We start from the raw sequence: 24,190 nt of genomic DNA, 5'->3' as shown, positions 1-24,190 counted from the left end.
AAATTATCCGCATTGCTACCAAAAACAAACACACACCCACACTTCCAAGTAGACAGTAACTATTTGAGGCTTCGGGTCGGGTCCTCCTCTATTGTTACTCGCCACAATCCAAGTGTAATTGTTTTAATGATTTCAACTCTGGCACGGACCACAGCACAAAAAAAGAAACGCAAAAAACTCCCCAAGTCCTGCAAATGATCGAATGGTGGTGATTTTACTATTGCCGCCATATTCAACAAATGGCTGTGATGGAAGAAGTTCAAACGATAGCAGTAGCCCCGCCACAACAGCATCTACAACATCGACCGGTGACACTGCCATACCGGCGGCCAGCTATGCAGCCGGTCAATATCAACCAAAGATCGGCCAAGAGGACCAACAATACCGGGGACACGGAAATGACGCATGGAACTATCAGTACCACAACAGCATCCCACCGTTACAAACGACAACAACAACAACAACACTGCCGGATACAAGAACACAATCCACATTCGAGTACAAAAATAATACAACAAAACATCACACACAAACATCAACAACAGCAACACCGACAACAACTGACGAAGAGAGTAATACTAGTCATTATCACTGTTTTCAGAGTCCAGGTTCAATATCACCACCCCCGCCACCATTACCCACAAGCAAACCACCGAGTTATGTTCCTTTTGGCAGTGACTGGCTGCCGCCGCCGCCACCGCCCGCACCAGAGCCCAAGCTGTGTAATGTTGTACCAAAACCACCCCGTTATCGATCACAGCCAACATTGGAGACCATACTGGAACATGTTGTCAGTGATCCAGTCCAGTCCACAACATCCAATGAGAGAGTGGCACAGACAACACAAGGAACACAAATGTTCACAGGCTCATATCCAGCTGCGGGCGCCTATTATCCTACGAATAGCGGTGGTCCACTTCCTCCGGCTCCTTCTGCTCCACCTGCAAATAACAAGAACAACAAAAACAAAACCCACAAATCTTCGTACAACTACAGCAATAACAATAATTCTAATTATTTTACTAACACCACCACCACTAACTATGTCCGACACGTAACCCGTGTTAATTTCTATGATGTCGATACTTCCCAGGTCGAGTACGAATCTAGAGATTACGATGGCGATGATGCTGTGGCTGAAAATAAAGATGACTGTGATCTGGACGATGATAATGATTGTAATATAGAAGCTATAACCAAAGAAGGTATGTCCAAATATTGAAATGTTATTTATTTATTTTTTAAAATTAAGTAGAAATTTATTTGTATTGAATTTAAATTAAATAGGAAAAGTTTATAACGAAACCCAATTAAACAACAATAAGGGTTTGGGTAATTGTTTTAACTATTATCCCATTAGAATCTCAATTGTTACGATAAACAAGTAAAAACGTCGTTTCGTCTGGTGGAGAGCTCCACGATGAGATGGTCATTCAAAATATATCGAATCGGTCGTAACTTTGGGGGCTATGCTATAGTAAATTATTGGTAGGAGGATTTGACACTCAATAAAAATCCAAAATTATAAATTACATTCAAATTGGTTGAAACACGTGTCTAAACTTCCCAAATACCGACACTTTGAAACTTTCTAAATTGTACTAAAATCAAAATCAGGGATTTGATATTGAGCACAAAAGTACTAAAATTAGTACACTTAATAGTTGTTGAAGGAATTGTGCTTGAATATTGATTTGCAAATGTGCACTGTGAATATAGTCAATATTAATACACAAATCTATATTGTACTAAATTTGATGCATTTGTTGAATTGCGCTAAAAGATTCATATTTGGTATAGAAATCCATATTTAGTAGGTTCCAAATAGAATATATTTTACTAAAATAAGTACGAATCTAGGTTGAATGTTGAACTTGGGTATGGGAATTGCCATTAGTGTGTAGGGTTGAGATATGGAGGTGGATTTGGAAATTCGTTCTAAAAGTGTACAAAATTACTAAGTGGTACTAAATTAACCGGTTTATCGAATGGAACCAAATGTTGAGACAAGTGAGATTAGGAGGGGCTAATTTTTAAGAGCACTAAAATTGACTGGGCAGTATAAGGAATAACGATTCATTTTGAAGCCAATATAATTTTAATTATTAGTCCATAAAATCGAACACATATCTATATTAATAAAATAGTGAAGAGATTGTCTGATAGACTGACTTAACGATTTATGAACGCCCAGACGTAACGAAGGTGACAGATAAGGCGGCACGAAAAGTACCTAATACGATATAATTTCTATTTGGCGGACCGGTAGGGTTAGAACTCTGAAATTTGGCTTGAGGGTCAATAGATGCACTAACATGTTTTTGGAAATTCGAACAATACGAACAAACAACTTGAAATTCGAAATGGTAATCAAGGTTTAGAAGTAGGGTTAATATACATAGGTGGTTTTGGAAGTGTGTACTCATGTATACGAATAGTAATAGCGTAGTAAATTTGGTACAATTTAAATTTGGAAGAAAGGATATTATAATTTTTTATTCTAGCTAATTAGATGATTAGTCTGTTGTAGGCTATCTTAGGTGTGTGTGGGATGCCATCTATCGTTCTCTAGAAACAACGTCTATGTTGTTGCCATGTTCCACTGGGTGACAGGATATAGTCCCTTCATTCCTATTTTTGCGTTATCGTCAAGTGTTGGTACTGATGCCGTGATTGGTTCGGATTCATTTTATCAGGAGGGGGATATTATAAGAGTATTTTTTAAATACTCGAAAATCTGTTTTATCCGAAAAGTACTAAAATGTACTAAATTTCGTAGCATGAGAACGGATAGAACAAAAAACTTGAAATTTGAAATGATAATCAAGTTTTAGAAGTAGGGTCGATATTAGGAGGTGGTGTTGGAAGTGTGTTCTCAGGTATACGAATAGTACTAAACCGTAGTAAATTTGGTACAATTTGAATTTGGAAGAACGGATAGATCGGAAAATGCACATTACCGTCAGATTGTGTACGAAAAATAAGAAATGGTACTATATTTAGTTCAATATGGGTGATTCGTTAGAGCTGAAACACTTGTATTAAATTTGATACAATGTCCATTTAGGTGATCCGATAGAGCTGGAATCCTGGAGTATAGGATTAAGATTACTTTTGGAATGTAAGATTTGGTTATGTAGGAAGTTTTAGAAATTCGTACTAAGGTGTACTAAATTTGGTACAATTTGGAGTTAGGTTGAACTGATGGGGCAGGAATCCTTATATTGGGAAATATGATTTCTATTGGATTTATGACGTGGGTAATTATTGAAATGTATATTAATGTGTACAAAATTTGGTACAACTTGAATTTGGATGAACCTATAGAGTTCAAATCATAAAATTTGGAATTAGTTTTAGAACAACAGTACAAAACGATATTAATGATACCACATTTAGTATAAAGATAGATTTATGTTGCGGCGGTCGGATAATGGAGGTAGTTTTAGAACTGCGTGAAATAAGAGAACAAAGGTGCTAAATGGTACTCACATTTTAATTATGATCGATAGTAGGTTGAGGAGCTTTCCTGATATATGCAGTTTTCTGTGCAAAAAACATTATATGTTAAGACATGGTTAAATATTTCTACATTCTCTAACAAAGTAGCGGGCATGTGCTAGTTAAGAAATATGTTAAAATATCGTCATGTATTTCCTAAACACACTACAGTTTTTATCCAACATTTCGTTTCAAATATAAAGTTATTTACGAGGATAAACTATTCAATGATGTCAGGCAATTAATAACAGCACTACCACTACTGTTGATTATAGACCACATATTTGTGGCAACAATCCGTGACATTCCACACTTTGTAATCTCCGATCTAAACCTTCAATATGTAACATTATACCCTTAGAATGAACCTTCCCAATATATTTCCGCATTAATAAAAATATTCTGCTTGAATGAATACTATGGAAATTGATTTGTATTGATTTGGAAAAAAACATGATTTTGATTACAATCTAATTCTTGTTCTGTTTTCATTTTAAAAAATGCATTTAAAGTTAAATGCCTGAATGCTAACAACAGTAAATCTGTCAACAGTTTTCAAAACTTGTCGCTCAAAACTAAAAAAAAAATAATTGCAAATGTTTTTCCTGTTGTTGATGAGTAGCAAAGAAGTGATGTGCACTGAGACAATGCGTTGAAAAACAATAAACAACAACAACAAAAGCAACAGCAACAACTTTGCAACCGAACATGCAAACTGGACGTTCGTACATGTAGTAATACAACAATTCTCTCGTAATAACTAAACGACCTTTAATGGTCCAGTGCAACAATTGCAACAACACAATGCAAATTAACGGTAAATTTCGGAATGAAACACTAGCCGAAGTAACAAAGAGTTTAGATATCACAATGATGTGGACGGACAAACTAGGAATTATAATTATACCCTCATAGGAAAATAAAGAAGAAGAAGAAGAAAAACTTAACTAAACACACATATACAGCCACACGTACATACATGTACGCAAATTTTGTTAAATTACAAACTGCTTAAAAAAGGGGGTATGGCAACGATAACTAAATAAATTTAAAGCTGTAACGACGTATGTACTTAGTTATGAAGTACGTATACGCACAGTGGTTTTTAATTGAAAAAATTACATTCATATGAAGCAAGTAACAAATTTCGACAGGGACGATTTTTTTGGTGATTTTTATATATTTTTGGAAAGAAAATCTCAAATATCAAAACTATATCGAATTCTGTTGGAAAATCTGCCTAATATACCCAAAATTCCGAATAAAGTGGGGTACCATTATAAGGGGCCTACCCCATAATTTGAATGTCAGTTATTTGTTTGAAAATGTGTCCAAACTCCCCAAAATACTGAAATTTGGGAAGTACCTTTATTACCCTATGTAATGGAACAATATCGATAATTTTTGAGAGTCCAAATACAAAAGTACCGCCAATTTAGTTGAAAAACGTGCCCAAAATACCGAATACTTGGAAACTAAAATACCAAAATACATACAAATCGGCTGAAGACATGTCCAGAATTCCCTCAATATTGAATACTTGCAATGCTCTATTTTAAATATTGCAATTCTATTGTGATTTCAACAGAAAGACGGATATGGCAAAATCCACATATAATTTTATTTTATTCAGAGACCCATAAAGTGTCTGATGAATATTTCCAGGTGTTGCCTTGGAGGTGGTGTTATAAGTATAATGATTCATATATATTATATTTCATATTTTACCTCTCGAATCACTGTGTTAGATATGATGTTGCAAGTGCAAAATGTGTTAGATTACTTTGTGTTTGCAAGTATATACAACTAAATTTGCATGTTTTCTTTTTTTGTATGGCTGGCTGTAGGTATGCACGTAGGTAGGTTTGCAGGTTTTAACAACATTTAAGTATATTTCAATAAACCATACACTTGTACATACATAGCTGTTAAACACTGACGAGATACGTTTACGTCGTCATCGTTTAGAAGTTTGCCAAACCGTTAGGACCGGAAAAACAAGAAACACATTAGCAGTGAAGGCGAAAACACACTCACACACAATGTACAACTTGATATATTGAATCATCATTAATTAGCTCTCATTATTAAGGTGATGAATTCTTTCACATCACACGCCAATGTGGACAGTTCTTCAAAACAAAAGCAAAAAACAAAGCTCGGCACATCCAAAAAATACTGACAGCCATCAAACCACCAGTTGCTAGTCAAACAGCCAGTCAGTCAATCGTAGTAGCAGTAGAGAGTAATATTATGAAACATCAAATAAAATCATTGATGCAAAACGTATCGCCAACATTTCGTTAAGCCAGTGATGAAGTTTTAAAATCAAATTGCAAAAAATTAAAAAAAGAAAAAAACGCAGTTTAATATAGGCTAACGAAAGCATTTCAATATAAAAAACAACAAACACTCATATACATTTACAAATTTTGCACATCCAATTGAAATGTTTGTTTATATTTACTTAACTTTAGTTTTTATGTTTATAAAATTAACGTAATTTTAATGCCCTTCACATTCAATATACATATTTCAAGAAATGTGTAAAATATGAAAACTTAGCATACTTTTAGGCTGTTGTAAACAATATGTTACACCCAAAAGAAATATTAAAAGTTATTGTGGCTAACTAAATATTTTTTTCTCTTTCTGTTTCTATTTTGGCTCTCCCAATCGCACAAATAATAATTGCAGAAGAATGGATAACAAAACGAAAAACCGAACTTACCACAACCCGTCAAATCGAAACCCATGTCAAGCGTCAAATACGTTTTGAAGATGGCAAAGTTATTGAGGATTCTGGTCCCATTGTATCAACAAATACCACCGAGGATACGGATAAACAAGAAACTGAAACGACAGAGGTAAGTGATAAACATACATTAAAGCGAATAAGCATAAATCTATAAATATAATAGGTGCATTAATAGACAGACAGTAGTCGGCAAATTAATTATGACTTCATGAAAACTATTATTGCTTATAAAAATTAGAAAAATAGATACCAGATTTTCAAAATATATAATGATAAAATATTATAATAATGACATTACTTGGCGATTCGAGTATGTCAAAATCAAAAAAAATCAACAAAATATGGCTAATTTACATCAAATGTAGACATATTTGTTCCTAAAACTACAAAAGAAAAAAATGAATTTTGAATATTAAGAGGCCTAATAAGACTTGAAAGCTAGAGATGTTCAGATCGACATAGGTAATTTTTTGGATACTAAAATGAAGTTTATTGCATTTAGAAGAAACATTTGTTCTGGCAATTTGTACTTTAGTACTTTTTGGTTATAAATGTATGGTATAACCAGAAATATGCGGTTAATTGTATGGTTAGCAAGGAATTTTACTTTTCCCGCCTCCGACGGTCCCCACCATCGGACTTGATAAGATACTAGGTTAAGCAAAGTTAGGTTCAAATCGGACATTCCATCCGTCTGATATTGGATATATATATATATATATATATATATACCATTTAAGGGGAGCTACTAGAAGTAGTGGACCAACAGGTCCCTTTTTAAGGACTTGGTAAAGATATTAGGTCGTGCAAAGTTTGGTTAAAATCGACATTACATTCACCTGATATTGTATTTATAAATATTACAAATTTTAAAAATTTATTAGGGAGGTACTGGAGTTACTAGAAGGAGTGGACCAATGGGTCCTATCTTTGAACTTGATTTAGGCTTGGTAAATATAATAAGTTGTACAAATTTGTATTCAAATCGGATAATCCGTCCGCATGATTTTATAAAATTAATTTTTAGCACAATTTTGACCATTTTGTGAGGGAGGTACAGAAGGAGTGGATCGATATTCAATATCTTCGAATTAAAATTATGTTTGGAAGAAATATTATGATGTGCAAAGTTTGGATGAAATCGTTTACTCCCTTCGAGACAGACAAACGGACATTTATATATATATATATATATATACCATTTAAGGGGAGCTACTAGAAGTAGTGGACCAACAGGTCCCTTTTTAAGGACTTGGTAAAGATATTAGGTCGTGCAAAGTTTGGTTAAAATCGACATTACATTCACCTGATATTGTATTTATAAATATTACAAATTTTAAAAATTTATTAGGGAGGTACTGGAGTTACTAGAAGGAGTGGACCAATGGGTCCTATCTTTGAACTTGATTTAGGCTTGGTAAATATAATAAGTTGTACAAATTTGTATTCAAATCGGATAATCCGTCCGCATGATTTTATAAAATTAATTTTTAGCACAATTTTGACCATTTTGTGAGGGAGGTACAGAAGGAGTGGATCGATATTCAATATCTTCGAATTAAAATTATGTTTGGAAGAAATATTATGATGTGCAAAGTTTGGATGAAATCGTTTACTCCCTTCGAGACAGACAAACGGACATTCGTAAATCAACTCCAAATTGTCTGAAACGGATTTGATCCAAAGAATCATGGGGTCTAAAACCAATATTTCAATTTCCGTAGCACATTTTTCCGTAGCAAAGTGTATATACCCTATATAAGGCTGAGGGTATAACATCGCGAATTATGAAGATGTAGGATTGAGTACATGACGATCTAGAACTGACCCTGTGGACGACAAATAGTCACCTTTTATGGGCTTAAAAGTATGACGTTGAAATCAGCCATCGTTCGGTTGCCATCATGTGTAATTTCTGAAAAAATAGTTAAAATAGATGATTAAACCACGACCCATTTTCGATATATTTATATATTTTTGTATCGAGATTCCAATCTATACGCGTTAATAATACATCCGTTTCTCATCCATCAAAGAGTTCATCCAAAAGATCGGAAGTCCTTCGGGCACAAAATTTTTAAAAAGGATTTTTACTCAAGCTGGAGTCTTTAAGATTAAGAGCAAATTTTGTATGATTATAATAAAGCTAATGACAGATCCTTGGGCCCTACCGTGAAATTTTATCATAATAATTAATGCTGTTATTTCCCTTCATAACATTTGTATCACCCACTGTCTTCTATTTCCAATAACTTATAAATAAGCACAAGAAACATAGTTTACATAATATTATTACAATAACAAAAATAACAACAACAATTACTATTACAGAAACATGATTTGGGCCTACCTTTAACCAGCCTAAACGGTGGTGGAGTAGATGGCAAAACAAAAGGTGCTCTACCACCTGGTACCACCGGATCAAAAAATGGAGAATTGGCTGAGTTGGCGGGCAGCGGAGGTACCCTTGTTAAAACTATGGTACCCAGACCGGCTGATGGTCTGGTTAGAGAGATCAATGACAAGCGTGTAGTGTCTCATGAAGAAACCAAGAATTACATCGAAGTGGAAGATGTACAACATCGTGGTGATTTTTCCGATGAGGTAAGTCTAAGGATTCTTAAGTGATTTTCTTTGATTTTCTTCACATAAATTAAATGCAACCAACTCCCTGCCAAGTAAGAAGTATTTTGTTGTGTCCCCCAACTCTTTCGACTGCTGCAATTATCTGCTAAAGATCGTAGAGCCTCTTAACAAGTTGTTGTATTTAATGTTGCTCACTACTGCCAACTGCCAAACTGGCTGCATAGATTCGAATTCCGATTCTGCGGTAAGCAAAAACAAAAACACACAAATCTACTTCAGCAAAACAAGAAACCACAACCAGCTGAAGTAAAGACGCTGCAGTCGCAGCAACCGACCGCAGCAGTTCCAGATACAGAATTCAAACGAGGCGGCAACATATTTTTATCGGCTCCATGCTCAGTCTGTGAGTGGAGTACAAGCCATTAAGACGTCGTTGTGGAGACGAACAAAACTGTTAGAAAAGAAATACTACCGATAGATAACCGAAACAAACAACGGGTTCGCGGTACGCGTATTCTCAGCTTGATGTATTAGTAATAAATAAAAAAACAAAATTTATTTCGATTCGTTCGTTTGTCTGTCTATCCGTCTGTCGGTCATTTGATCCGTGGATTAATACTGTGTTTGTTTTAATTAAAAATCACAAAAAAAAACAAAGAAGTTGAAATAAAAAAACAGAAGCAAAAGAAAACAAGAAAAACAACAAACATAAAATATTGTAAAGCAATAAAAAATATACAAATCGAATTTTCAAGCCGCGTTTAATCCAATTTCAAACAAATAATCCAAAAATAATAACCTCTTCAAAAAGTAAGCTCAAAATTAAGAAAAGAATAAAAGTAAAACAAAGCAACGAAGGAAACTTCAATTAAATCGACATTCTAGTCAAGTCATCTCATCTCCCGTTTCATAACGTTGACCTTTGTTGTGAAGATGTTGAAGTTGTTTTCTTTCTTCTTCTCCTTCTTAGATCGCAAAACTTCATGGTGTAGTACTCGTACTTTAAATGTTGTATGCTGTGTGTGCTTAAAAGTGTTTATTTGTATGATGTGTGTGTTAGTGTGTTTAAGAGTCACATTCAAACATGCCAATGAAATGAAATGGGAGAAGAAGAAGAATATTTAACAAAGAGCAACAAGTAGCAGATATTCAGACCAGTCAAGCCTATGCTTCGACTGGTAGACAGGCACAACTCGAGAAAGGAGAGAATAGCCAACCCATCCATCCATCGTTAAATGTGCTAAAACAAAAGACTTAAGCAACAAACCTTCGTTAGAGGCAACAGACAAACAAGCAACCCAACAGCCGACATTTAATCGTTTGTTTTCGTAGGCATTGAGAATGCCAGCCAACAGCAGCAGCCACAACAATCACCAGCGACCGTTGCCAGGCACCAAAACCACCTACCGCCCACTTACCTCCTCGAGTTAACAAACAAACCAACAAAAACAAAAAGAACAAACCAACAACAACAGCAATAAGAACAAAGCATACAACAATAATTATTTGTATGGTAACAATTTAATTCCGACAATATGGAATAAAAATTGGATTAAGGAAAAGAAAACAAAAAAAAACGAATGTTTTTGTTGTCAGCACAGAAGCTGTCAATTGACATAACAAAGAAAAGTGGATTATATAAAAATTAACAAAAACAACAAGGCATATAATGATTTAATCATATAGGCTTCCATCAAGGTGTTAACACTCGATTGAATTTGAAATAGAATTTTAAATCAACAAGGAAAAGTTGTAATATTTCACGCAGTTGAAATGCAAAATGTTGTAACTAACAAAAATAGATTTTTATTCAATTCTTGTAAATCGTTCAGGGTACAACCTGTATACGTAAATATTGTTGGTTGATTTATCATTACATAAACATAATTTATGATGTACCGGTTTTCGAACTAATTTAAAATAGAAATTTGCCATAGAAATGCAAATTATGTTTTATTCGTTCAACATCAATGAATATTTGAAATGTTTTAAATGATACCGTAAAAATGTTTAACACAAATAAACAACTTTTTATTAACTTACATTGAGTCAGACTATTATGAAATAACAAAATTTAAGGAATCAATTCATAGTAATTTTAACAATCTTCCCCGGAATGTTCGTTTATCCCTCCGCCAATTATTATTATATTATTCTCTATATTTTAATAGAAGACTATTGCAGATTCTAGAATAGGGCAACTATACCTAGAATATGGATCACACTTTTTTAATATCAGTAGAAGTTGTATTATTCCAATACCTGTGGAAGTTGTCTACCCTCTGTGAATACTAAATTTTATAAAAATTAGTCGTAAAGGAAACTTAAAACAGATAGTTGCAGACAAGTACCGCCATAAGCCTTGATATGTTTCGTTAATTTTGGCTGATCATGGTTATTGTTTGATTCAATCATATACCACCCGTTCTGCATAAATTTAAGAAAATACATATTTCTAGGACTCAGTTTACGACAGACACCTTCTAGAGTTATTTAGAAGATGATTCAGATCCTAGTCTTTATGAATCGTTGACAAGTTTTCAATGAAAATGGAATCTATATCGAATAAATAGGTCAGGGTTACAATCTCATCCCTACCAATCAACCGATGTGTATAGCTGCGAAGCATTGGACATTGGAAGCGATATATTAGATTCTGTAGTACATGTTATGATTTTTAAAATCAGATTAATATTTTTCTTTGGAAAGAAATCAGTGCTTCAGAAATCATCGGACATATAAATTAAGGTTCTGCATCCCGACTCCTCACTTCGCCTATTCGCAGTACCTCGAAGTATAGATTAAGGATACTGCAATAGAAAACATGTAGTTTAACCAACAGATCGTCTATGATCCACCTTGAGGAATTTTGTGAGGTATTCCCTTTTACATTACTATGATCTGGACGCCAACAAAGTGTAACAAAATGGCATAAGTTACGCACAACTATTTGAAATTCATAAACTGTCATCGAATTTATAATCCGCGACTCGACCTTTAGGCCCGCGTGTATTTTGACTAATTCTGCGAATTTAATGTGTGTCGTTTGTATATATTGACAGCCGGTCTAGAAAAGGTCGTCCTTGTTAGGGATGAGTATCTGAGAGTGGCATATAACCATGTATAGAGCCCGATAAAAGGTGCGATGTAGACCTTTGCTTGCTGAGAAAGCCCTAGATTCACTCTATTCAAGACAACTCTGACAAGAACACCAATGTACTCCGCATATTGTCGATAATTTTGGTAAAACATATCACTTATCAGTACGGTCACACTTGCTTAGTGGGAGATGATTGGTGGGAGTGGAAATCTCTTCGATTCTTGTGTGAATTATTCTAATTTTGACCATTATTTTGTCCGGAATACATAATTATAATTCATTAATCTATTTTCCTTGCACTTCATTTATATTTTTTCTATTATAACATATCTAATCTAATAATTAAAAAAAATCGACTTAACACTTTTTGGCATTCAACCCACAAACAATGCCAAATATTGCATAAAAGCTCAAAGCCACCACAATCAGCTGGATTGAATAAAAAACCCCCATATAAAGAAATATTTGCGGAAATTATTTGAAGGTCAAACGTCTGTGGCCAATCAAAAAAAAAAATGTATTTTTGGTCAGTGAATCATTCGGTGCGTTCACTGCAGGGCAAAGAATGGTTTGTCTGCTCTTCTGAGATTCCAGTTTTAGCCCTAAATAATTAAAGCAGAAAGGGAAAAGTGAGTTAAGAAATAATAAAAAAAAAACTAAAGATGCCATAGCCAGCCAGTTGGGTAATGGGAGATGTGGTTAGTGAATGCTGTTAGCCAGAGGTGAAGAAGCTGACGTTTAATAAACACAAAAACCTGTTTAATGCCAAGTAAAAAGTTGAAAATAAGGAGAAGAAAAGAAGTTTTGTTTAAAAAATAATACAAACAAATTGAAGAAATTGAAAAACGCCTGGTGGTGCTGCTAACGTCATCGTCATCGCTTACTTTGGTCGGCAGAAAAATCCTGCTATTAAATTGTTTGCTGCACTGCTCTGCTCTGTTTAAACAACAGCTGAGGTTTGTAGGTTCGATGTGTGTACGTACGTGTCTAGTAACAAGTATTGAAATGTTTTGTGCATGGCAAACAAAATTCTTAACCTGGCCAAATGTTGGTATGATCTACAATACCACGTACACAAACACACACACGGGCACACAGCACAAACCCCCAACTCCATCCTCCACATGGTCATATCGATATGAACGAAAAACTATTGAAGGCAAATAATGAACAGAAGAAAAACAACAACAACAACAAAAACCATAACTACAACAACCTTAGTCTGTGCTTTGCATGCAAAATGTTGTCTTTTTATGGACAAGATTTATTAAAATCCAACCGAATGTTCCAATGTACCACCAGCACCAAAAACCCAAAAACAACAACAACGAAAAAGACAACCACACTGCTGCTATGCAGAGAGACTTACAACAGCCACACAATCAAACTAAGCCGGCCACTGGAGGGGCACCAATAAGCCAGCCGCCAGAGAGCTTAGCATAATCCAAGGCAAACGAGTCTTAAAGTCTCTTGGGAATAAAAGTAACGCGTTCATTAACCCGAAACGTACATTTTGCCGATTATACGATGGATATTTTCACTTAGCCCAAATGATACAGAGATAGTAAAATAAGAAAAAGAAAAAAAAAACAGAAATCCAATTGGACATTTCGTTTGACCGACCACTAGTTGTTTGCCCTCCTTTTTGTTGTTAAAGTTTTCAATAGTGGGTGGGAGAGTGTTATAACCATTGAAATTTGCTTAATTATTATATAATAAAAATGGGGCTCCCATATAAATATATTTAGATTTTAGAGAAACTAAACTACATTTTTTACCCTCCACCATATGGTCGGCATTCAAAATTACACAGTTCTTCAAATACCTTTATATGAGGACTACAACTATATCTATGAGAAACACAAATTCCAATACGAATTACTGCAATTACAAATTACATACATTCTCCTAAAAAATCAAGAATGGAATATTACAGCCAAATCAGATATCATTATTTGAATGATATATCTAAAAAAAGGCCGTTTACTCTGTAACCGGTCTTTTTTACTTACTTCTTCTAAAAAATGATTCAGGTGAAAATAATTTTTAATTAATTGGCAAATGTCCGCTTCCTATTTTCCTTGCAAGATTATACATCATCTCTTAACTGATATTTTTTGTAGGAAGATTCTTTCTAATAAATAATTCTTCATATCAACTCCACACCGTCTCAATGCGGGCTTGCCGGGTACATGGTTAAGAACCCAGAATTCAAAATAAACGCCCCTTCGGTTGGAATATGTAGCTAAAGTTTTAATATAATGGGGTATATTCCAAAACATGGATAGCCCATTGCAATACCAACAATCATAAAATGAGTAGCAGATCACTCCATCCTATTAAAAATTGAAGAATCGTTATTGATGTTAAAAACACTCTGAAATACTAGGGGTTGTGTTTTTATTTTTTGAGATAAATCATAGGATATTTATTGCGTTATAAATAAGATGACATATTCAAATCTCAAATCCTCTATATTCTCACGGATTTAAGTCGTCGCAGGGCTGTAAGGATTCGTTATCATCTCAATTCGAGAGATAATACGTTTAAGAATATTTTCCCGTAAAGAGCACCATAACTAACGTCTCGTGTGTAAAACCTCCATTAAATTGTTTTTGAACCTCAGACTACAAAAAAATAAAGTAGCCTCTTGGTTCGTTTTTATACCCTTTAGCATAGCATGGAGGATACATAAAGTTTATCATTCCGTTTGTAATTCTTTTATATATTCATGTGTTACCACATAAAATATAAAGTATACACCAAATTGCATGGAGCTGTGTTTTATCAGCAGGCAGGTCAAATTCAAAAATTCAATATATTAGTCCACGTTTAGTAAGTCACAGCCCCATATAACGGTACGCCCAAAGAAGTTTGGGCATTGCATGTCATTTCATATTGTGGTTTCCTATTGAGAGACAAATCTTACCAAAAATTATAAGTCCACATTTAGGTATAGCCCCCGATATAACGGTACCCCCTTTTTCCGTATTTTGGACACGTTTTGACTGACTGGGTAAGAAGTTTCTCTGTCAAAAATTATTTATATTGTCGTTATCCCTAGTAGAAACGACTGGAACTATACGAGGGCAGTTCGGAATGTTTCTAGACTAGCACAAAAAGCCTAGCACTCCTTCATATGGAAACATGTGTACAAAAAAGACGCATCCGCAATTTATTTACAATGGAAAAATTAGTGCTTTCATTGTAAAAAAATTGCGGATGCGTCTTTTTTGAACACATGTTTCCATATGAAGGAGTTGCCAGATCGAAAAAAATTAACATGTGTTCATAACAGAGATTAAAGTTTCCAAAATACTTAACTTTTTTAACGCTTTTTGTGCTAGGCTAAGAACTTTCCGAACTGCCCTCGTATTAACCCTCCTTTGGACGGTCTGGCTTTTTATTGAGACGGAATTAATTAAAAGTCTGGATGATGCGATCATTGAACCAGTGTCTATATTCGATGCTAGCTAAGCGACGCTTAAAGCCATAAAATCCTGCAGCATCAGGTCTGAGGTTGAAAGTCGAAACAGAGATTAAAGTTACCAAAACACTTAATTTTTTTAACGCTTTTTGTGCTAGGCTAAGAACTTTCCGAACTGCCCTCGTATTAACCATCCTCTTGATGGTCTGGCTTTTTATTGAGACGGAATTTATTAAAAGTCCAAATGATGAGATAATGATCTCAGGTGTCTATATTCGATGATAGTTAAGCGACTCTTAAAGCCATAAAATCCTGCAGCATCAAGTCTGAGGTAGATTAGTACTCTACTATGAAGCCTGCCTTAATCAACAACATCATCAGAAATCTATTGTGGCTGGGCACTGAACAGAACACGTAGAAAGTTTTAATCCTAACTTTTTTATCTTTTCATTTTCGGCAACTTCCATCTAATTTTCCTTGCATAATAACAATGGACCGGAAGGTTTCCGAGTGACCCAGTATCAGTTAGTTACTGTGCATCCTCAAAGCTAAACTAATATTAAAGTAGCCTTCAGATAACAGGATATTTGAGATTTAATGAAAAATTCCCTTTTCAAATCCCCTTTTTTGAAATATAGTATTGGAAAACTTGTATGTATAGGTCCACTTTTTTTGATATATCTCCTATATGAAAGTAATATACTATGTATGGTTGAGGGTATAAATAGTTTTTAGAGAATTATCAGTATTATCAGTCCTGATAACTACAGCAGTTGAGTTACGACAATGACAAAATCTTCTTAATTTGTATTATAATAGTGACTCAAAAATGGGACCTATATCTATGCCTTAATATTGAACTCTTAAACGGTACTTTCGATATCCACGTATATGCTTATACCTAAACATTTTTAAAATCCTTTAGGAAGATAGTTTTGGTGCATTTTATCATCGATAAATAACATTACAAGCGTACAACATGGAAAGATCAATCCTGCATATTTATATATTTATTTAAATGCGATTTTTAATTTATGACAGACGTTAGTTGAATTCTTTGTGATTTTTCCCAAACTGAAATAAATTCAAACAATTAATTTGAATTATATAATATAAATAAATGAGACCCACGTCTCAGGAAAAAGTGAAACTATTTTGTCTGATTGAAAACGCACATAATTTTCACTTGTCATTTTATATATTTTTGGTTTTCATTCAAATCTATGTAAATAAAAATCGTAATTTCAATGTGGAAAGCTAAATAAAAATGAAATAACAACAACAAAAACAATTAGAAAAAACAACGACGGCTACAAAAACAATTGCATTAATTTATTTTTAATGGATCGACGTCGTCGTCATTTCACCATCAGAAGAGTATCTGTGGCGGCAGTGCGACACAGCCTTGTCTTATTCGTTTATCCGCTTTGATGATTAATCGGAATGCCTAAAATTTTTCGTAGCTGCTGATGATGATGACGATGATAGCAATTCAAATTTGCCGCTGAAAGAAAGAAACACAGACAGACAGCAGCTTTTGCTTTTAGCTGTCAACACCAACAATTGTCAAAAAACAAGTGGACAAACCACGTAATCTTTTTAGCAGCATGATGGAGCGTTTTTTATGTGTCGTTTATGGAGTTTTACTTTCTTTGACACCAAATAAAACGCCAACAAAAAACACTGGCTGGCAGACAGACAGACAGAAGGCAAGCAAGTCTGTCTTATGACCCAGCAAACACCAAAAATTTGTTGTTTGTGTTTTTACTACTTTACTACACAAAAACTACAAGAGCAGATGCCTGGTGATTGTCCATATATTTTGTCCAGTTATAAGTATTTATTTATTTTTTACCAAATAGACTAATTGAAAAAATCATAGCAAAAAAAAAAAAACAATATTTATGCTGTGCCTTTTTACTTGTTAATGTTTGTATGTGTGTGTGTGTTTATTTAAAGCAAGTCAAGTGTTTTCGATTTCTATCCACGAAGGTTAAATGTACCAATCAATGCAATTCATTTTGAATGTTTTTTTTTATTTTTTGATTTTTGCTTTACTTTTGAAGTATGACAGAAATTAATTTGGTATTTAAGAGCCATCCCCAATAAGTAGTTGGTGGTCAGGGGCATTGTAACATTTTGAAAATAGCAATAAAACCCTTCACATTTTACATACAAATTATGTACAGAAATTTATTTATATAAAAATATTAAGCCTTGATTTTTTTGCCGATTGAACAGAAATTGCACAAATTTCGAGAGCCTTCTTTTTAGGCTCCTTACTATACGAAAAAGTGTACAAAAAAATAATATTTTTTGTGATATTAAAATAAAAATAATATTAAATGGAAATATGCCGATTATTATGAAAAGTTTAGGGTTTTTAACCAATATTACTTATGAAACATATCCTCTACGAATAATTAAAAGCAGATATTTATTTTCAGACATAACCACAGACATCCTTATATTACGTTACAACTTAATCTCAAAACTGAAGATAGCTTCATTTGCATTTCATCTTAATATATTCAATACAAAAATAGTTATAACATTATTTTTTGTATATATTTCTGAACACGTCCAACCAATTTTGAAATGCATTTGGAAATAATATGAATAGCTATTTAAGTACATGCATTTAACATAAATTTTAAATATGGATCACTTATATAAATCTGCCGTTTATAGTTTATTTCAATGAACTCACAAAATATGGCAGAATGTTGAGATGTGCAATATACATTAAAAAAATGTGGGTGTATTCAAAGCGATGCTGTGCGTTTTGACAAAAGTCTCAGGTAATACATGCGACGTACTCAAAATAGTCAGATTTTGCTAATCAATTCGAATAGTTGTCGACGTGAAGTTATGAGATTAGTCCAAATGACTGGGAATTTTAACTACAAGAGTATTCAAATTATTAACCCTCATGTATGAAAGAGAGGACCTAAGAAGATTATAGAGGGTCAATAGGAAAAGTCCGAATTCTAAAATTCTGTATATGGCTAAGTCAAAATTTTATTATTTACAAGTGGGTTACTATTATTAAGCATAGGATTTGAGAATGTGTCTGTATCATTATCTTCACTAGTTTTCTGATTTTAATATTGTATTCCTTTAAGAATACTTTTGATTTTACTTTTTTTGGTGATTTATATATTACATAGGTCATCAGATTGCACTACATCGATATACAACCGGAGACCTGGTAAAAGAACGGAATACAATTTTATGTCGATCCGTCCCATCAATATTCGGTTTGTCGGGAACTTTGGACCCGTTGGAAGATTCCGGCTTAATATATAGTTCCTCCCTTACATCATAGTATATGTCCGCCATACGATTCAATTTGAAGGACATATTTTCAAAAAACTCCACATCTGAAGCTTTTGGAAACAACTTTCTGATCTCCATATATTATGCCTTCAAATATTCCATTTCGGTTAGAGCTTTCTTTTTGTGACATTCTATTTTACATTTTTTCAATTCGTCACATCGGCCAATTACATAATCGGATTCAAGGAATATCTTTCTCAGACCACTCCTCTAGTTTTGTTCATCTTCAATGTCGTCAAAGAAATGCACATCAAATTTAAACGCTTTCCGTATATTACTTATTTTTTTTAAGATTATCGGTATACTGAGAGTGGTTGTATGGCCCGGTTATATTCCGATTTAATATTTTCGGCCTCAATTGCTGAAGCTCTTGCAAATCCTACTTATGTATATTCATCCATTCCATCAGTTGGGCCATTTTTCGGATGGCACATTTGATTTCAAATGTGTTCACATGGCGTTTTACTCCACGGCTTTTCGAGTAAATCATCGGTACTGTTCCTTTCTCTCATTCTCATCAAGTCTTTTTTCCAAAGACTCTATGGAAAAATTACACTCTTTCTCCATTATGTTAAATAATAAAAAACAGAAAATCTCTAACAATTCTTGAGCTTCTGAGTCTTTTACCATGGGTGGGGAAAAACTCAGTTTTTCGAGGGGCCAAAAAATTTAAAAATATTCAGACAACCGCAGCTCATGTGTATAAGAAATAAAGACACAACCGTTCTAGATGAGTGGTTGTAAGGCACTGATTTTGCTGTAAATTATTTATACTTATGTACTACTTAATTTGCTCTTGCTTAGCTTAATGCCAAACACAAAGTACTTATCAGTAAAAATCTTTTGGGCTGCATTTTATATAATAAAGAATGTTCCACGTCTACAAAATCTTGTTGCATAGTCCATTTGAGCCTCGTTTCGAAATATTAGATGGTGTTATTTTAAAAAATATTCTAATTAGCATCGCATGCTATTTTATTGTGCACCCCTCCTTAATTATGACTCAATTTCACTGTTCTACTTTATTTACGATTGAACTTCTGCAACAAACTATAAGAGGAATTATTAAAATGAAAAACAAATTAGCTACAGCCTACTTGTCTCAGCAACAGCAATCGGAGTTACCGGCAGCAATATCGTGCAATAAATAGTTTGTAATTTCAGTAAACGAACCAACCAGCCAGTCATAAATGGCGAATATAAGTGTATTCGAATAGTTTTGGTGGATGTTTCTTCAATTCAATTTTTTTGTTTTGTTTTTTAAGAAAAATGTAACGCATTGTGGTTTTTGTTGGTGTTTTTGTGCTCTAGATAACGCCCTTGCGACTGAGCACTCGAGTGATTGTTTGGCGGCTCAAAGTGGTCGACGTCAAGCATTATAGACAGCATTGGCGGACGGAATTGCAATGGAGCGGTGCAATGGTGACATAGTGAAGGATGAGGTGTAGGCGGAGGAAGGGAGCACATTGTTGTTGTATAAAAATATAAAACAAACCAACTTCAACTTACATTTTTATTCTTATGTAATCCTAATAAAAAATATTTATTTTTTGGCTCTATTATTTTTTGGAAATGAATTCCTCTAAACCATTCACAAATTTTCCAACTATTTCTTTAGGCCTTCGTAAAAGCTGTTACAAGTGGAGTTGAGAACGTCGAAGAAGTACTGTTTTCGCCAGACAGCCAAAAACAATTGGTCCCAACCGGTCCCCGAGTAGTTGCCAATAAAACCAAATCCTTTAAGACCATCGATTCGGAGGATGTTGTAAAACGTTCCCTGGCCCAAGAGGATGGTAAAATTATAACCGAACAAAAGAAGACAACCGAGCATGAGATAATTGTCGACAAGGAATTGTCGGACGACGACGAGGCTAAATCGACTGGAAGTCAGGAACGTGTAAAAACTTTAGTAAGTTCGTCATATTTGGTTTTGTGTGAAGGCATTTTGCTAATTTTTTTTCGTTCGCCAGGAAACCAATCAACGATTTTTCAAACAACGGGATGAACAACATGTGGACTTGGTCAAAGATGGCAAAGTGGTAGGCACAGAAATGAAATACGCCGCCGAAACCATGCAAATGGATAATGACGATATGTTGGAACGTCCTGATGATTGGGATAGTTTATCAGATCGTATGCGAAAAATGCGTAAACCGTACAATAAATCTGTAATGCAGCACCCTAAAGGTAGGTACAATAGTAAAGACCAAAAAAGGTTATCAGAACCTAAGTAGAATCAGTTTGTACTGACTAAACCAGGGATTCACAAAATAATCTAGTTATTGGTTCGTCTAATCTTCTTCTTCTTTTTTCTAGCCGGTGGCATATTGATGGACCGCAAAGATGCCTTAACTAAAAGGCCTTTGGATTTCGACAGGGAAGAAGAGACTCGTAAAGGCGAAACAATTAAATGGCTAGAATCTCATTTCGGCAGCGAATCGACAGCTTCAAACGACTCCCGTGAAGACGAAACGGATGTCATTGAACCCACAAAGCGTACTTATTTCAATGTAACCATTAAATCGAATCAAAATCAATCACCTACCAACAATACTCCTTACGAGTCTGGCGACAACAAGAAACCATTTGTAAAACGCAATGTGGAACCCATTAATGGTTCCACTGCCACTACCAATGGAGCCAAATACTATCAGGGCATCTCGAATTGGAGTAATCGCAAAGAACCGATAGTGCCCGCACCAACTACAACTCCTGCCAATCATTTTGCCTCTAAGGCATTTCGTGATGATCTCCATGCGTCCATTGAACGTAGCCAATTGAGAAAAAATAGCGCCGTTTATGCCTCAAAGGACAACTTGAATTCCGATAATGCGCCATATGTCAAATCGAACCCCAGCGACAGTTATGTCAGTCGCGAGGATATTCTACAACAAAAACGTCAGAGTCTTTCTTCACAATTTCTGGCTCGATCAAGACAAAATTCCCGCGATCGTCTAGATGATGTTGATAGAATTCCCGCCCAGCCTTCCTATGAGGATGATGAGCGTTATATAAGCGGGTCACGTACAGATCTCCATTATGGCTTAAATGTCAAGGAGAAGGAAAAGCGAAGTTATACCCGCGCAGAGGTATTGGATGAACCAGATTCACCAGCACCACCTCGTAAGGCCTCTTATGTGGAGGAAAGGGCTAAAAGTTACGAGCGCACATTTGTGGAGAACAATCGCTACAATTCCTTGCAGAGGTCAGACAAAGGTACACCCCAACGTGAAATCGCCACACTGGAAAGGCCTGTGGTGCCCCAAAGGCGACGCAACGGCGAAAAGAAGCTGAGGCAGCAACACGAACCGGTAATGCTCGACCTTAAGACGCCCATGGAAATAAATGTTCCACCACCAGACTACTCTCCACCACCGCGTAGTCGTTCATCTTCACCACACGATGACTTCCACAAGGTTCGAGCCAAATCCTATCCACATCAGCTGTACACGAACTCATCGACGCAGGAACAGCTATCGGCACGGGAAACTAGCACTCTGATGAGAAAACAAAACCAACGTACCCGATTTGCTCGCAATACTCCATCACCACCACCCAGTGCCGGAATGCACCACCACCATCATCATCAAAGTCAGACCCTGCGACCCAGCATGTTGACACAGACCACTCAAACCCAGACAACACCCTCAACCATCTCTACGTCCACCGTGCAATCGCATCGTTCCAGCAAGGTGGGTAGTGCTATTGGGAATTCCTTGCGTAAACTGGTTGGCAAACTAAGATCGGCTAGTGTTGAGCGTAAGTTGCGTATGAAATCCAAATCAAAGTCTCGTGACCACTCCCCAGCTCCGCCAGCAGCCACTTCCGTTGCCCAAAACCAACGTAACATTACCACCTATCAACAATATAATGTCATTGACGGCCACATAGGTGGTGGAGGAGGAGGGGGAGGTACTCACCACAACACCACCTCACACGAAGAATCTGAAGATGAACTGTCCACCCATCAACGTATTCAGTATCAGGCAAGCAAAACGGGTGACAGTGTCTACAGCAACGCTAGTGCTGATCGCCGAGCTATGCTGCACTCTACGACCTCGCATCCGGTGATGGGTAGTGGTGGGCACCGTGACAATTATCGACGACAGGAAAGTCTGGTTAGTCCTAAGCAACGTTACTATTTGGGAGAGGATCCATACTCAAGTACCCTCTATGGCAAGGAAAATGTCCAGGACAATGGCAAGCAACAGCGTAATGGAGGAACCACCAACATTCATTACAATGGACGTGAAAATAACTCGACGTCCAGCCACACTCTTGGACGCTATCAGAAAGGAAATTCTCGCTTCAGCGGATCAACGCCAAACTTGAATTCCGGGTATCGTACTACCCAGACTTTGCCGCGAAAACTAAACGAACAACAGCAGCCAACCATCCATCAGTACGAAACTCAAACCATGAACATCTCACGGTCCAATGTTACGGGGAAGGTTCAGAGCAAACTGCGCCAGCAGCAGCAACAACAGGCCGAACAACGTATTGCCTATCAACCGATTGGGCAAAACACAGGTCCCCTCAAGCCTGCCCGAACCTATGCCAAATCGTTGAATCGCAGCAAAAGTTTCAGTGTTCATGCAATGAATGGCAGCAACGATCCTAGTCCCATTTACATGGAAAAACTGAACGGCAACAGCAACAACAACTATCACAACAATCTTCAATCTAGCCATGCATACAAGTCAAATCCTCATCTCTACTCTAGCTCAAAGGAAAACAGTATCCAGCAAACACCACTCAAGAGCCCGTCGATTGTAAATTTGATAAGCAGAAGTCAAAGGGATCTAACAAAAATCGGTACCAACGAAGATGAATCGGACACCTACGGCGAGAGACAGCCCTATCCGAATAATCGCAAATACTATGACGAGAGAAAGGCTACACCACCCTATAGATCAGGATCACACATCGATGAGGAATACAAATATCGTGCACCGGGTCACTATCATCTTCAACAGAAACATTCGTTGGATTCAAGAGGCTCAGTGGAAATCAATAAGGATACTGCCAGCATTATACGGCATGAGGAATATGTGCGATCGAAACGTGCCCCACCACCTGCCGGTTCTACAATTATTAAAGTACGCAACATGGACTATCGGAAGTAATGACGATGTCGACGTCGTCGCATACAAAACACGTCTCCCCACACCACACATCCTCCATTTATCACCTATCCATCCATCCATTTGGCATCCATTCGGCTTTAGTTTCATTTGACACGTCAGCAAATAAAAATCCAAAGCCACCATCAACAGCATCATCAACATCGGAATCAGAATCAGAAATGAGAAATATTATGTTATCTGTAGACTATATTTTTAATCTACTAATAAAAATTAGTTTATTTATATGCACGCATGCACTCCCATACACGTTCATACATCCAACAAACAATATGTACTTATATGCAAAAGAAATACATAAGAAAATCTAAAATGACGTTAACCCCTTAGGTAAC

General features: G+C 35.7%; 1 protein-coding gene across 1 annotated transcript; it reads left to right on the top strand.

The window, feature by feature from the left end:
- The first annotated feature begins 126 nt into the window (after positions 1–126).
- Positions 127–23,851, top strand: LOC133335755 (uncharacterized). Its single transcript, XM_061544052.1, has 7 exons — positions 127–428; positions 546–1,205; positions 6,199–6,368; positions 8,591–8,863; positions 20,330–20,620; positions 20,682–20,898; positions 21,028–23,851. Exons 1-7 carry the CDS (start codon positions 203–205, stop codon positions 23,835–23,837), a joined length of 4,647 nt encoding a protein of 1,548 aa, XP_061400036.1. The 5' UTR covers positions 127–202; the 3' UTR covers positions 23,838–23,851.
- Positions 23,852–24,190: the final 339 nt, after the last annotated feature.

The sequence above is a fragment of the Musca vetustissima genome, unplaced genomic scaffold, assembly GCF_032173495.1.
Source record: "Musca vetustissima isolate MV318-11 ecotype Yass unplaced genomic scaffold, APGP_CSIRO_Mvet_v1 utg896, whole genome shotgun sequence".
In the NCBI taxonomy this organism is placed as follows: Eukaryota; Metazoa; Arthropoda; class Insecta; order Diptera; family Muscidae; genus Musca; species Musca vetustissima.
The sequence above is the reverse complement of the archived record's forward strand: the minus strand, read 5'-3'. Positions and strand labels throughout refer to the sequence as shown.